General features: G+C 39.8%; 1 protein-coding gene and 1 long non-coding RNA gene across 3 annotated transcripts; one reads left to right on the top strand and one right to left on the bottom strand.

The window, feature by feature from the left end:
* Nucleotides 1–2,727: 2,727 nt before the first annotated feature.
* On the bottom strand, nucleotides 2,728–3,246 carry LOC109705525. Its single transcript, XR_002214776.1, has 3 exons — nucleotides 3,070–3,246; nucleotides 2,862–2,965; nucleotides 2,728–2,785 (listed from the first exon to the last, which is right to left on the bottom strand). It is a non-coding gene; the product is annotated as an uncharacterized LOC109705525 (long non-coding RNA).
* Nucleotides 3,247–7,018: 3,772 nt separating this feature from the next.
* Nucleotides 7,019–10,662, top strand: LOC109705524 (GDSL esterase/lipase At2g04570-like). 2 transcript variants are annotated; one of them, XM_020226258.1, is made up of 4 exons: nucleotides 7,019–7,396; nucleotides 8,292–8,784; nucleotides 10,248–10,456; nucleotides 10,539–10,662. In XM_020226258.1, exons 1-3 carry the CDS (start codon nucleotides 7,028–7,030, stop codon nucleotides 10,439–10,441), a joined length of 1,056 nt encoding a protein of 351 aa, XP_020081847.1. In that variant the 5' UTR covers nucleotides 7,019–7,027; the 3' UTR covers nucleotides 10,442–10,456; nucleotides 10,539–10,662. The 2 variants fall into 2 exon arrangements, with proteins under 2 accessions (XP_020081847.1, XP_020081846.1); XM_020226257.1 differs by lacking the exon at nucleotides 10,539–10,662 and having other exon boundaries at nucleotides 10,248–10,532.
* Nucleotides 10,663–15,036: the final 4,374 nt, after the last annotated feature.

Below are 15,036 nucleotides of genomic sequence, written 5' to 3'. Positions count from 1 at the left end.
GTGAGCGTACCCGAAGGACCAACGACCGTGCAGAACCGTGATGTGGAGGTCTCGGTGGGACGTCTGGTAATCGACTGCCCTCCGTCATTGTGGAAAGGGGGCCTTCCTGGTTCTGACCTGCCCCGAACGGCCTGAGTCCTTCCTGTGAGCACACTCACCTCTCTCCACCCATAGGCCTGCTTCTATGACGCACTCCAGAGGTCCTGACCTCTGCGCCCGCACTACCTAAAAGATGTCTGGTCTAGCCCCTGCTGAATGTATATCGGTGCGCCTCGTCTCGTGGCCACAAATGGGACACCAGCTTCAGAGTCTGAGTAAACTCCGGAACGTTACATCTGCACTTGCGAATCTCCTGCTTGAGCCCTCCAGTCCTCTCGAGCTTCTTGCTTCACACTTGAGAGGAAGAAGCATCCCAAACAGCATTCACAGAAACTAGTCCAACTCAGCTGATGCCGCAACTAGCCTGGTTTCTCGCCTCGTCCTCCGCCACAGTCATGAGCATACCTGCTTAGACAGTTACTCCAGGGGTACTGCTCCCCTCTGTGAACGAACAGATCTCGAATATTCTCCATCGCCATGACCATCCCTCTACATCCAGGCCTCAGTGCCTCTGCATCGAAGATCGGTGGATTCTAACGGCGAAAGACGCTAATCTCTCCGTCCACCGCTCCTGCTCCGGCCTCAGTCAAAGTTACTGGCCCCTAGCAGGCGACGAGCGCGTTACTGGAACTTGCTGCCGAATGGAGCGATGCTGCAGCTGGTGCTGTCACTGGCGTAGTCGGGGTGGAAAACTGGGACTCTGGGCCCCGTACCGCAATCGGTGGTGAGTACTTCCTCATCAACACAACCTTGCAATAGTCCCAGCATAATTATACACCCGGGCCGTCAGTGGCCAGCTACTGAGCACTCAAAATCAGGGGTGTGCGCTAGTCTCTGGTCGCGCACTCGTTCCCAATAGGGGTACACTCGCCGCCATCTGTCACCGATCTGTCGAGTACTCTGCTCCATGCTCAGATCTCTCAGAAGGTCCAGCATGCATCCCGCGCCAATCGGTGGGCGCTCCTCGCAACGACGGTCGACCTCGGCGACGATACATAGCTGAAAGAAAATATCGCGGGTCCAGTTGAAACACAAACATCTTGACCCAATAAAGAAAGTCTGAAGCAGGTCCTGTTTCCTCCAAAATTATGTGTCTGCAGCCACATAATTTCTCAGCGCAAAAAGGTACTCCTTCATCACTCACTTATTCCAAGAGGACGTTAGAACATATAATCATTGACTTTCGCATAATATCACGCCTCTCGCGTCTTGCCTTTCCTAAGGTTTGCCAAACTTGGTTTCCTAGGTCCAAACAACTTACAGCCAAGCTCTGATACCAACTAATCTGTTACGCCCCGCGGATTTCAGTTCGCCTGGGCACATGCGACAGATCCGCGTATACAAAAGAAATTTTCTCGCTGTATACGAAGCGATAGCTGTACCTGTAATCAAACACTACTACGAACTCAGTTATTGTAGATGAGCCTGCATTAGAGAAAACTGAAAGCTATATAAACAGAAGTTTCACTTATAGATTTCAGATCCACAAACACCAGAGCTACTCCGAACTGGCGAGTTACAGTCAATATGCTAAAAGAACTCTAAACAAAACATCTACTGCAGTAGGGACCTCTAGTCAGCACGTCGGGTATGGGCCTCTAACTCGCGACGCTCCTTGCCTCGCTCCAGGTCCGCAGCGGACCTGCAGCAGCTGGACCTGTGGGCTCTGCAAAAATATAGTAACAACGGGCGTCTGGAACTACCTGTAAAAAACAAGTAGTCCTCTGGCGTTACCGCCCAACAAACATCGGTCACCACTAAGTTCTACAGAAGGGAGCAAGGATTAGAAGGAAACGAAGCGAAGCATTAGTCTACGCTATCAGTCCACTATCACTATCATGCTCATACACTTAACCAAACTGTGAGGAAATGTCAAATCTGACCAATCAATCGGGACTGTAATGTAATACCGTCCCGGGATGTGAAATTACACGTCCCTGACCCGTGACGACTATTAAGGCTTATCCACTCCTAACTTGGTCCGTGGGGAGAGCAAGTCAATGGCATGAGGACGACCAAGCAAAAGCAAAGCTGATCCGGAGTTGGCGTGGGCGCTACCAACCGAGTTAGTGCAGCGTATCTCTGTCGAGCTAAACAGGCTTCCAACTAGCCCAAAGTCAGTAATGACTCAAACATGGTTACAACAACAGGTAACAGTGCCTTCGCGCACAATCTGACGCCAAAAAGGCGATACGGGTCCACGTCATACTTCTGGACGGCACAACAGTCCGGAAAACCTGACGACCTGTAAAAATCTCAGCTCGCGACACCAGCCGAGTGTAAATACATTCTAACTACCTGGAGTGACTCGTCCGAAGGAATGGACAGTTACAATTTTCTCGACGGCTCCTCAGAGCTAAATCAGGTAGTTAATGGTGAAGGTTCCAAATATCGCAAGTTTCTCCTAATTCAATTTCAAGTCCAATCTGTTAGAACTATTTAATTTAAATATGCCATGCTCCAAATCGAATTACCAACAATAATTAAATCACGAATTCGAGCTAGAAAGGCTATAAGCAACAATCAACATTTATATGTCGACGATTAGAATTAGGATCAAAACGTCAGATGTAACCCACTCGCCACGCTAATTCCCAGGCCAGCGTAATATCCCTTTAGCTGCGCACAACACCACCTGCTGGGTTGACTGAAAACGTCCGATTCTCGCAATCGAGCTAATTCCAAGCTAAACAATTAAGGATCCTCAATTCAGTCCAGAAAATTACAGCAGCTGAGTAGAAACGGGATTCGACCGAGCTAACCTTCACCAAAAATTGCAAGTGAGGGCTCTGTGGAAACCTCTCGCAGTCTAGAATCCAATGAACCAAGTTTCGTCGCGATCCGACGCTCCTACGCGGAGAACGAGCTGAAATACGAACAGTCGACGGCGGATTTCAGCAAAACAGCTACAAACCGAGTAGAAAATAGTAATACTTGCCCAAAATCCAGAAAAGACGCCGAATCACCCACCTCGACAGCGTCGAACCTCGGCGCGACGTCAAGAACAGTGAAGACACTCCCTCGCCCGGCCTCCTCGCAAAGCTCCGACAGCAAGTGCGCTCGAACGGTTCGCGGCGCGACGTCGGCGACGAAATCCCCAACCGGCTTCTTCCCTACCTTCAGCCGAGAGAGAGAGAGAGAGAGAGAGAGAGATGGTGGAGAGCAACAGGAAGCCCCCTCTCTCTCTCTACACGAAGCTATAAAGAGAGAGAGAGAGCTGTTGATACAAACGAGGTGAAAATTTACTCAAATGGCCCCTCACCTACCCTGGTGTACCGGTACACGGGATCGCGTACCGGTACAGGAGCCAACCCGAGAGCAACCCGCGCGCGGCCCAGTGCAGTGTACCGGTACACCTTGATGGCTGTACCGGTACAGCAAGCGAAAAAACTGCTATTTGCAGATTTTCTTCGCTGAAAGCTGCCCTCGCGTCGCACGGAGTCCGTTTTGCGTCTATTTGGCGCCAACGTGACTCAGACCTGTCCCGACACTCTACAGAGCTGTCGACAAGCCTCCAGAGCTGAACACCAGGGATCTCACACACATGTAGGCCAGGCATGTGCGCGGCTAATTTGAATCTTAGGTCGTCATATTCAATTTCAACCGTACAGTAGATTAAGAGACCTTAGCTGATCCAAGTTAATGTAATGCGAACTTTAAATTTGTTTAGTTTGGATTGTTTTTACAATGTAATATGAGAATAATCCGCTGACATTGAATTGATTTTTTTTTATTTTCGTTTTTATTCATGTGCGAAATGGATTTTGAATTTTTCAAAAATTCTAAAAGTGCAATATTAATTTTTTGCTGCGATTTGAGTTTTGATCCTTTTTGTGCCCGATAAATTCTTATAATTGCGGACTCCTAGGACTTATTTATTCCATAGATGCTGTTGACGCTTCATGTATATGGAGTGTATTTCCGTGCATTCGGCAGGTCGGTCGGCATACCTAGAGAGGGAGGGGTTTTCCGCTCTAACCCAAGGTGTAACAAAAGGAGAACATTAGTGACATCAAAACGAGGCCTTCTCATTACAGTGCTGCTGTTTTCCGTTTTTCTTGCATAAAACTCCAGTGTGATGGCTTGGTGATCAAGTACTTGAATGTATATATATGTACAAGCTTTTGTTTACCACCAAATAAAAATAATTATAAAAAAACCTTACTAGCAGTTTTTTTTTTTTTTTTTCCTACTTTAAATTTGCCAAGATGAATTAGAGGCCAATAGTAAAACCGGACAAGATCACCTAGAACTGCATTTAGGAAAAAAAAGAAAAAAGAAAAAAGAGTTGCGTTAGGGTTCTATTAACAACACCAAGATCATTCATATTAAGAAATTATTTCAACTCTATATGGATCCACAGGCACCTAATTAAACATGTTCTGAAATGTTTAAAGTATTTAAAGATTAAATTTCACAAATTCTAAAAATTATTTTAGTGCATCAAACAACCAGCAAATAAAAATTTCAAATCAAATAACCTTATGAAAATAGAAGTTTTACATTTTCAAATGCCGGCTAATGCCAATTTTGAAAAAAATAATCAAAAAAAAATTTAATAATAATTCAAATAATTTGTATCCTTATATGACGTTAAAAGTACATATACATATATTGTATATTTATATATTGGCTACTAAAATTATCAATTTCTAGTATTTGATTAAGTAGATGGGGTGGAAAAATCAGTGTATTAATTAATTGCGTAATCAAATATCTGATAATAAAAAATGAATTAATAGCATGAATGGTATTAGTACATGCACAACCCAGTAGCCTATATCAAAATAATAATAATAGTGATTCTATACTTATTATTTTTTTGATATCGTTTATTCATTCTAATTTTATGGCTCAAATTTAATTTTTTTAAAGTTGTGATCTGCAATTAATAACAGGTCACTTTGAGATAAATACCGATTATCAGGTACCCAGAAAGGTATATTTTGATCTTTTAACATAGATAATTAAGTAATTTTATCTTCACTCTATTGTCAAAATATCGCTTATCTCTTTATTTCCTTCTCTCTCTCTCTTTCCCTCATCAAGTGGGATATTGCATATAATATATATTATATATATATATATATATTATATATATTATTATATATATATATTATATGCCTCAAACTTTAAAAATATCTCATTTATCTTACTTTGTTGTTTTTTTCCAATAGTACATATATGTGTTTCGTTTTCAAAATTTCTATGTTACCACCCTATTACCCATGTTAAAAATTAAATATATTTTGTTCTTAACTTTTAGAGCAATAGAAATGTTGGTGATGGTAATAAGGGTTATTTGAAAGACTAAAAATCCAAAATTACTTTGTGCTCTAACATTAAGGCAAATAAAAAAAAGTCGGTTAGTAGTAGAAGGGTTATATTTGAAAGGGCAAATAGTAATTTTCACAAGATAAACAGAGTTCATTAATAGATTTTAACTTTTATGGATATATTAGAATATGTTAGAATGTAAAAAGGTATTTTAATATTAGATTAATTCTGAGAATGGATATGCGAAAGTTGAAAACTTTCAGAAGGCATATAGCAATTTGCTTTTACACAATTAGTTAGATTGCTTCACTAAAATTTATTTAATTTATATTACATCTAATTTTGTTTACTATAATAAATTTATTTGTGGAATTTATTATAAGCTTAAATTTAAAATTATACAATATAGAATTTATTTATTAGTAGTTTAAATGCACATTATATTTAGATATAGGAGGTTTTTATATACTTTTTAGTTTTAAACTTCAAATCTTAATTTTTAGTTATATTTTAAATTATAAATTTAATCGTCATTATTTAATAGATCATCACTTTTTACTATTAAACTTGGAATTAATTTAGCCCATACAATTCTATTCTAAGAAAAAATTTGAATTAAATCCTATATATATATTCCTACTTAATTTTCCACATTCAAATATTTTTAAATAATCATACAAAATTAATGTCCAAATTAAAAAAATTATAAAAATTTATTAAAATATATTAAATATTTTAAATTTAAATATTTATACCACATTCAATTTTCTAAATTAGTAATACAAAGCTAATGTCTAAACCCGAAGAATTCAAAATTTCTTAAATACATTAAATATATTGAATTTAAATATTTACCCGCATTAAAAAATTTAAATAGTGATAGAAAACTAATGTCTAAATTAAAAGAATTCTAAAATTTTTTAAACATATGAACTGTGTTGAATATAAATATTTACCCACATTCAATTTTTTTTAAAAAATTAGTGATACAAAATTAGTATCTGGACAATAGGATTTTAAAATTTCTTAAACATATTAAATATGTTGAATTTAAACATTTACCAACATAAAATTATTTTAAAATAGTAATACAAATTTTCTCTAATTTTAATTTAAATTTGTAAATTTAAGCATTTAAATTCAACATATTTAAAATAGTACTATATCTAAAATTCCTAAAATTTAAATTAATGTCTAAATTATAGAAATTCTAAAATTTCTCAACTTAATGTCCCAATTAGTGCAAAATTAATGTCTAAATTTGGCATATCAATTTTCCTCAAAAAAAAAAAAAAATTGGCATATCAATCAATTCTTTAAATTAATGCTTAAATAAATTAGGGCAAAATTAATGCTGGGATATCAATCAAAACTTTTTTAAAATTTTGTGATTATTAATTACAAAAGTTTCTTCCTCATGAAGTAATCTCTTAACTTGCTACGTGTTAAAATAACACATTTATCCTTTATTAATCAACGATTATTTTTTTTTTTTATCTTTTATAAAAAAAAAAGAAATACCAAGTCATTTCTCAAATAATAAAGCAACCATGCATTAATGGCCCGATCTATATATCCAACCTTACCATATAGCATACTATTAATAGACTCAGATCATCCAACTCCCCACCACATGTCTAATTAAGCAAAGATGCCAGTGCAATACCTGCAATGGCTTCTTTATCTACAGCTGCTGCTATATTGTGCAGTATTAAAAGCTGGGAAAGTTCCGTCCATCATCGTCTTCGGCGACTCCACCGTCGATGCCGGCAACAATGACTACATTCTCACTCTCGCGAAGAGCAACTTCAAGCCCTACGGTCGCGACTTAGACGGCGGAAAGCCCACGGGGCGGTTCTGCAACGGCCGCCTCGCCACCGATTTCATCTCCGAGGCCTTCGGGCTCCCGCCGCTCGTCCCCGCGTACCTCGACCCGGCCTACAACATTCAGCAGTTTGCCTCCGGCGTCTGCTTCGCTTCTGCTGCAACCGGATACGATAATGCCACTGCCAACGTTCTCGTAAGTCAAGGAGTACTCATCAATCTAAACCTGAGCGTCTTTCTCCTTCTCAAACTTTTAAAATGACTTTTCTACTGAAAAAATAATATTTAATTTAGATTACAACGTACAGAACTTACTTAAATTATGAACTATATATTTTGAATCAGTCGAGGATACTTTAATTTTAAACTTTAAATACAATAATTATATTTATGGATTTAGTTAGTATATTTATATAATTATAGTAAATATAAATTCAGCACTTAATTTAATTAGAGTCAAAATGCCGTTAATTGACTTATAAATCAAACAAATTGAAAGATTAAACAGTAAATCTAGAATTTTAAAAAATTAAATAGCCAGTTTAAAATGGTTCATAGTTTAGAATAGTTTTGTATATCTTTACCTATAATTTAGAAAGAATTCGGCCGTCGTGCGATTTTGGGGTTTGAGGTTGTGCGAGTGAGCTGGAATAAATACTGCAATCTGGCAAGCTTCTTATACCTGATTAGCCTTTTTAAATGAGCTAAAATAGATATTACTGCCTCTTAATTATTTTTCAAAATTTTCGAAAATAGTGTGATATGAATAGTGTGAAGTGACCATATTCCTCTAATTGAACTTCTAAGCTCTCAAAAAATATATTTTGTTTTAATATATTTTATGCTCCACAAAATTGAAATACAAATATATCTATATATATTTACTAGACACATACTACATACAATGAAAATCCGGCTAGTTTGAAGAAGTATACAGTAAACATATTTAAGTATGCATGTGGTCTATGATTATTAACATCAGAGCTTCCCATCCAACCACATACCCACCGTTTATTGGCGTACGTAGGTGGTCATTAATTTAACACTAGATTTGCTACTCCCTTTTTTTTCTTTGTTTTTTTGTCGTTTAGTCAGTGATACCACTATGGAAGCAGCTGGAGTACTTCAAAGAATACGTAGGGAAACTGAAGAGCTTTCAAGGAGAAGCGAAAGCTCAAGAAACACTGATCAACGCCCTCTATGTCATGAGCCTGGGGACCAACGACTTCATCGAGAACTACTTCACGTTGCCGGACGGCCGGTCGTCGCAGTTCACCGTGCCGGAGTACGAGGACTTCCTCCTCGCGTTATCTGAAGGGTTCGTCCGCGACATCTACCAGCTCGGCGCCCGCAAGCTGGACCTCACGGGCCTCCCGCCGATGGGCTGCTTGCCGCTGGAGCGGGTCACGAACCGGGCCGCGCCCGGAGATTGCAACAAGGAGTACAACAAAGTGGCGCGTGAGTTTGACATGAAGTTGCTGGGGTTGGTGCATAAGCTAAACGCAGAGTTGGATGGTATGGAGATTGTGTATGGCAATGTGTACGATCTCTTAGATGATGTGGTTCGGAATCCTGCTTCGTATGGTAAGTTGCAGTATTGTTTTTTTTTCTTTTTCTTTTATTGAGCTGAATTCAAAAAAAGTTGTTTTTAAGGAAGTGATCTATATCTAGGCGGTGGATCGGTTCAACATTTATTGTTGTCGATAGATAAAGCAATATTAATTTTTTACATAAGGAAGCTTAATTTACCTATTTACAGCCTAATTGTACTTTCATCATACGAAGTTTCATGAAAGAATTTACGCTTCTTTACAAGCATGAAGTTGCATGAAAGAATCAATCAGATATATAGAATTCTGCTCACGGAGATAACCTATAAATAGCTAGCTTTTGACAAAAGGATAAAACACAAATTTTACTAGGTGCAGATTTTACCACTTTCGAATAGAGTAAAAGCTAGCTAGATCTCACCTCCCTTCTTTTTTTTTTGTGCTCATTTTGTGATTTTCGTCGGTATTTGAAGCTTAGAAGTTTCTTTTTCCTATTGTTTTGTTATTTGTATTGCTAGCTTAATCTAAAATCCTCCAAACTAGGACTTGAGCCCAACACTCGCCCCTTAATTAAATTCAACTTCATGCATTTCCATTGGAATACTAGTGGTTTTGACAGTTTGTAACAAATACTAAATTTCTAGCTTTACATTAGAATTGCTACAAAGGTGAAAATTTTCAAAATTTACAACATTTAACTAATATTAGAAATTCACATATACAAAGAGTTTCATGATACACAAACCTAAATGTTTTAAGCAAAGTGAAAGATGTACTGCATTTTGACGTGATCACTTTGTGATCACTTTGTGTCGATATTTCATCTTTGACGTGATCACTTTGTGTCCCCTCACTTTTTAATTTTTAGTTGCTATTATGTACTGTTTGTTTGAAACCTTGTATTATTGTTAATCTTTCATTATTAAGTACACCTTGGTCAGCCCTTTTGGGCTGACCTGTTTTCTTTTTCAAAAAAAAAAGAAGATGTACTGCATTTTGCTAACCACAAACCTAAATGTTTAAGTTTTTGGATTTCGATAGAGTTCTAACAAATATGTCTCATCTAGAAATTACGTGGGTATTGGCAGAAAAATAATAACAATTTAAGGATCAATTATACCAACTGACTTTTGCTCAAATGACAAATAATTAACTTGATAGCTGTTAACTGAAGTTTCACGTTTGAAACCTAGTTGTTTTATATTTCCAGCTATATTCACTTCTTTAAAAATAGAACGAACTGGCAGCAAGTTACGATTCTCTCTCAAAAAAAAAATTATTACTTGGACCTTGTCTTGTAGATGCATGGATTACTTAGTTAGAGAAAGCAGACTTCTATAATGTGCTGAACGATAAAAGAATTTGCGTCCACGCACTGAATCTGGTCCAAATTAATTGTTAAAGTTTCACGAAGGGATACAAACTCCTGCTGCATGAAAGGATTTCAATAGCTTGGTATTAATGTACTAAATTGTGTTGAGATGGTGGAAACGGCAGGTTTTGAGAATGCAGTGACCGGGTGCTGTGGCACGGGGCTGTTCGAGGTGAGCTACATCTGCAACAAGAAGACCCCCATTACATGCGATGATGCGAACCGGTATGTGTTCTGGGACGCGCTCCACCCAACGGAGAGGATGAACCATCTCATTTCTAACTATCTTATGAACACCACACTCTACGTATTCTTGTGAATTCTCTAGCTTGCTGTACGTATATGCATTATATCTGTGTACTTGATATTTATGTAACTTATTGAAAATAATTACAAAAAGCCTTTACTGATTCCAGACAAATCCTCTCAAGCTTCCGCTGAGTGAAAGCGGACTTGCTTCTTGTTCAGAAAACAGGAACTTCTTCCATCGAGGTAGTCCTTCCTTTTCCACCTGACGAGTCAATCCGAAAATAGAGAGTTTCATCCACTGTCAGGGGAAGGAAAGCAGAATAAGAAGCATATACATGCATACATTACATTATAATTGGAACTGTATATGTACAAAGATATATCGATTGTATGTTATTGACTCTGTGAAATAAAGTTGAAGAGGCAAAATGTAGTGACACCTTACCTGTTCTTAAACTATCAGCCATTTTGAAAAGTGTAAGGGTTGAGATTTTAGCTGTGTAGCTGTCACGCCCCGGGACCGGCGGAGGCCCTCCCGGTGGCGCGCCCAGACCCGCCATATGTCTACACATACAAGGCGTCTACAATAAAAGCGGAAGTAAAAGCAAGAGTAACCTATAACCAGAGATATCAGAGCAAGTAAAGTTCTATCATCCATAACCAGAGTGAAGGAAACATAACTAAAACAGTAAAAGTGAAACATAAAGTAGTACAATCTCTGTCTCTAGTACAAAAATGGTGGTCTCTATACATAAACGGGTACAACTCTCGACCTCTCACAAAATAAAGTAACGAGAGGTAGACCACCTATCAAATCGTCCTCGAAGGAAGCTAGCTCGAAGCAACTCCCTTCCCGCTGTCCCTAGCCTCTCCCGGCGTGGAAGGCTCTGAAAGGAAACATAAAACAGAGGGCGTGAGAACTATAATTTATAGTTCCCAGTGGGCAATTATTGACCTCAGCTCAATACACCACTATGCCCCAAAAGAAAAGGGTAAGTAACGACAATAATAATAATAAACAATAAAAAGTGAGTATAAAAACTGTTGAAAGAAAGCATAAATGAAATGCTATACTACAATGTCTCAAGTAAGCTTGATGTCATGGTGATGTACATCTACGCTATCATAAGATGATATGTCCAATGCATACTAATATGCCTTAACATAATGAACAAGTAACCCTCACGATGCAATAGGTCAATGCATAAGAGTACGCTCTATCAAAGCAACCCAATATACTATGATGCAATGAATGAAACAGGCAAGTATACTATATATATCCCAATGCTATGTCATGAGCATGTCAAGTAATCCAACTACTAAGCCTATCTAGTAATGATTATTCATTCCCAACACTGTGTCGATTTTCATTTCCAATTAAGGACCTACCAAAGGTAGTCCAGTTTGTGCCGCCTAAGTGCCTATGGTAGCCCAACATCCCTACTCTCGGAATGTGTCTGTCCCACTCGACCCCGTAGGCTTCTCAATACCGCACGAGCGAACATAAGTCGCGTAGGCTAACTCCGGAGTGTCGGCTTGTAAGGAGCGACCCTCACAAGCATGTGCGAATGAGCACAAATGGCAAGCAAGCGTAGTCAACGTCTCAAGTACCCAATCCTCATGTCTCTAATATGGTAATAATCACTAGCATCTCCAGGATCTAGTTCTAAGTCACAATGTGAAGCTCCTATCATTCACTAAGTCTAGTGCCCCTTTTTGACACTTAGACGTTTCGATGTACAAACATGTTCCAATTCTAAATCCCTCAATGGCCCTATCCGCTAGGCTCACCCACAACCCGAGCTCAATGCTGCTTTATGACATTAGCTCGCAATCCCACATGTCAATCTTGTCATATGCCTCTTTATGGCTTACTAAGATCCTCTATGTCGGAATTAGGAATAGCTCAAAATGCACGAAGATAATGCTTATTGTCACAATGGAAAGTATGATTCCGAGTCCCAATAGGATGCCAATCATGTATAAACCCCACAAGATAGCCCTCTATTATATAGGGGCCCGAAATTTCTTACACATAATATACGTATGTTAAGCCTCCTAAAATTCACAATAAATACATTTATCATGGAAATACATGAATTTTTACTCTACAAGCATAGAACAGGGGATATGAGAACTTCTCATATGCCAGACTAGGTCAAACCCACCGAACCGTCGCGTAGTGCCTCGTTTCGCCGAACGAAGTTGTCCACGAGCCTCAAAATACCCTAAAAGTATTGAGCGAAGAGATACACGGGCATTATGATCAACTATAAGATCAAACTTTAAGAAACACAAGAATAGGGTCAAAAACTCACCTCTAGTGCAAAATCTCTTTCTAAGCTCCAAAAGAGAGCTAAATCCCTTCCAATCCAACCCAAAGGAAGGCTCTAATCCAAGTGATCAAGCTCCAAAAGCCCTAGGTCCAAAATACCCAAAATAAACCCTAAAATCCGATTCTAGGGTTCCATCTCCTAAAAACCAACAAATCAAGGTCTAGAGGAGGGAAATGAGCAACAAACCTCCTTAGAAGCTTCAATCCAAGCCCCAAGGGTGAATATCTCCTCCTTTGCAAGCTCCAAGTCCAAGCCCTCAAGCACCAACATGGTGGGAAGAGAAGGAGAGGAGAGAAATGCTCCAAGTCCACTAAAAACCTTCTCCTTCTTCTTCTTCTTCCTTCTTCTCCTTCCTCTTCTCTCTCTAACAAGGGTGGGGGAAATGAGTGTGAGGAGAGAAATGAGAAGGAGAGAGAGTGGTGTGGCCATATAAGCCATCTAGTGTAACAAAATCCAAAAAAACCCCTCAACTTTGCATTTTGTGCAAAGCCCGGTCTCGGCAGATTTCGGGCTGAGGGACCGGTCTCTCCCTGCAAGGGACTGGTCTCTCGCTGCGAACCCGAAAAACCAACGTTCGGGAACCGGTCTCTCCCCGCGCGGGACCGGTCTCTCACTGCGAGGACGCGCTCGGGGACCGGTCTCGCCCGCCGGGGACCGGTTGCCTTAGGGCTGCGGCAACACTGCTCAATGGGGGACCAGTCTCTCCTTTCAGGGACCGGCCCCCGAGAGTGAAAACTCTCAGGACTCGTCCAGAATTAAGGTTTTCGAACTTTTTGGATCGGAAAACACTCTACGACCCTCCACCAAATGTGGGAAAGCTCGAAACACAACCAATCACTCGAACCTCGCAATTTACAAAGGTCCAGTGTATTACAGTAGTTAAACTCCTTGTTGAGGATGTTTTTGTGTGTAATTCAATTACATAAACACTCATCAAGTTTCAGAAGAAAACGAGTTAGGATGGAGAAGTTGCGGGACTTTTACTAATCACTTAAAGTGAATATAGTAACTGGCGTTTCGTTTGATGGCATATGCATATTGTTGGCTTCGGGGGTGAATCAGGCACCGTTTTGATCAATCCAATAGGTCTTTTTCAATGGCCCGGCAGTGCCACGAGGCATGGTGAAGTCGGATTTTGGATTCAGCAATCCGAACACGAAAAAATGGCAGATTTTGATAATTCGGCGAGGTGCAACTTGGGTTTCGAGAGGGAAAAACCTATTATTTTATGTATGGACCTGATTGGGGTTGATTGTGGAGGGGCTCCTATGCAAAACACACCTCATGAGAGGGACTCACTAAGAAATCAATTGTCGGGGAGACTTATGTGCAATTTCGCATGAAATATAGCATGCATGGCTTGGAGGCTAGGGTTTCTTTTCTATAAACCCTAACCCTAGCCGCCACCAACCCCTCCCCATGCCGCAGCCATGTCACGCCCCGCAACCACCCGCCTATTTGGCCGGGTCGCAGCGCCGCCGACAGACCGCCGAACGGACAGGGTTTCCCCTGTACCGCGGACAGAGTCTCCCCTGTACATTCAAGGCATCGTAATCAATACAATGTACGAAGTTCCAACCAGGAACACATTTCAATCAAGATTGCATAATGGAAGGTATCAAACAACATAACACATCTTATGTTATTACATGCATTCACATTCATACATTTTACATCCCAAATACTTATTACATTTAACTTCCAAATACAATCCGATTTAACATGATTATTACAATCTTATTCCTTTCATTTTCTTACATCTTTAAGAAAAGCCGACTCAGGGTACCGCTATCTCTGGTCTCGGTGGTAGGGCGCTAACTATGATGCTACGCCTTCGCCTCGCGCCGCCGCGCCGCTCACGTGTGAACCTGTAACACCCCAAAACCACGTGGGGTGAGAACCAACTCCATGGTTCCCAGTGGGTACGGCCACCCAAGGGAAAAGCTCGACCAATAGGTCCAAGGGAGGCAACTGCAAGTTAGTTCAATAAACAGATAGATATATATCTTGATTATGCAACGAATAAAACCATGCATTGCCTCACGAATGCAATAATGCAATGCTATATGCAAATCATGCAATAATGCAACTATGCAACCAACTAGTAGTTCATTTGACACTACTTTCAATTCTGCTAACCATAGCTCATCCATTCGATATCTAAGGTTTCCTCTATCTTAGATTCTTGTCAATCACCGTTTTAATCATAAAGTTTCATCTACCTTTACAAGGCTAACCACCCGACTCGGTCTTGAGTCAATCGTCTGCGGAGTACCGCACTAGAACCAGGCTCGAGGCGATGGACGTCTCACATACACCTCAGCCCTAG

This window comes from Ananas comosus, unplaced genomic scaffold, assembly GCF_001540865.1.
Source record: "Ananas comosus cultivar F153 unplaced genomic scaffold, ASM154086v1, whole genome shotgun sequence".
NCBI lineage: Eukaryota > Viridiplantae > Streptophyta > Magnoliopsida > Poales > Bromeliaceae > Ananas > Ananas comosus.
Note: the sequence above shows the minus strand (reverse complement) of the source record. Positions and strands in the feature narration are given on the sequence as shown.

Excerpts from the sequence above, each read along its gene's own strand:
- LOC109705524 (XM_020226258.1), top strand. The coding sequence starts at position 7,028 with ATGCCAGTGCAATACCTGCAATGGCTTCTTTATCTACAGCTGCTGCTA. Across the intron at positions 7,397-8,291 it reads ATGCCACTGCCAACGTTCTC|TCAGTGATACCACTATGGAA; the intron begins GTAAGTCAAGGA and ends TTTGTCGTTTAG. Across the intron at positions 8,785-10,247 it reads TCGGAATCCTGCTTCGTATG|GTTTTGAGAATGCAGTGACC; the intron begins GTAAGTTGCAGT and ends TGGAAACGGCAG.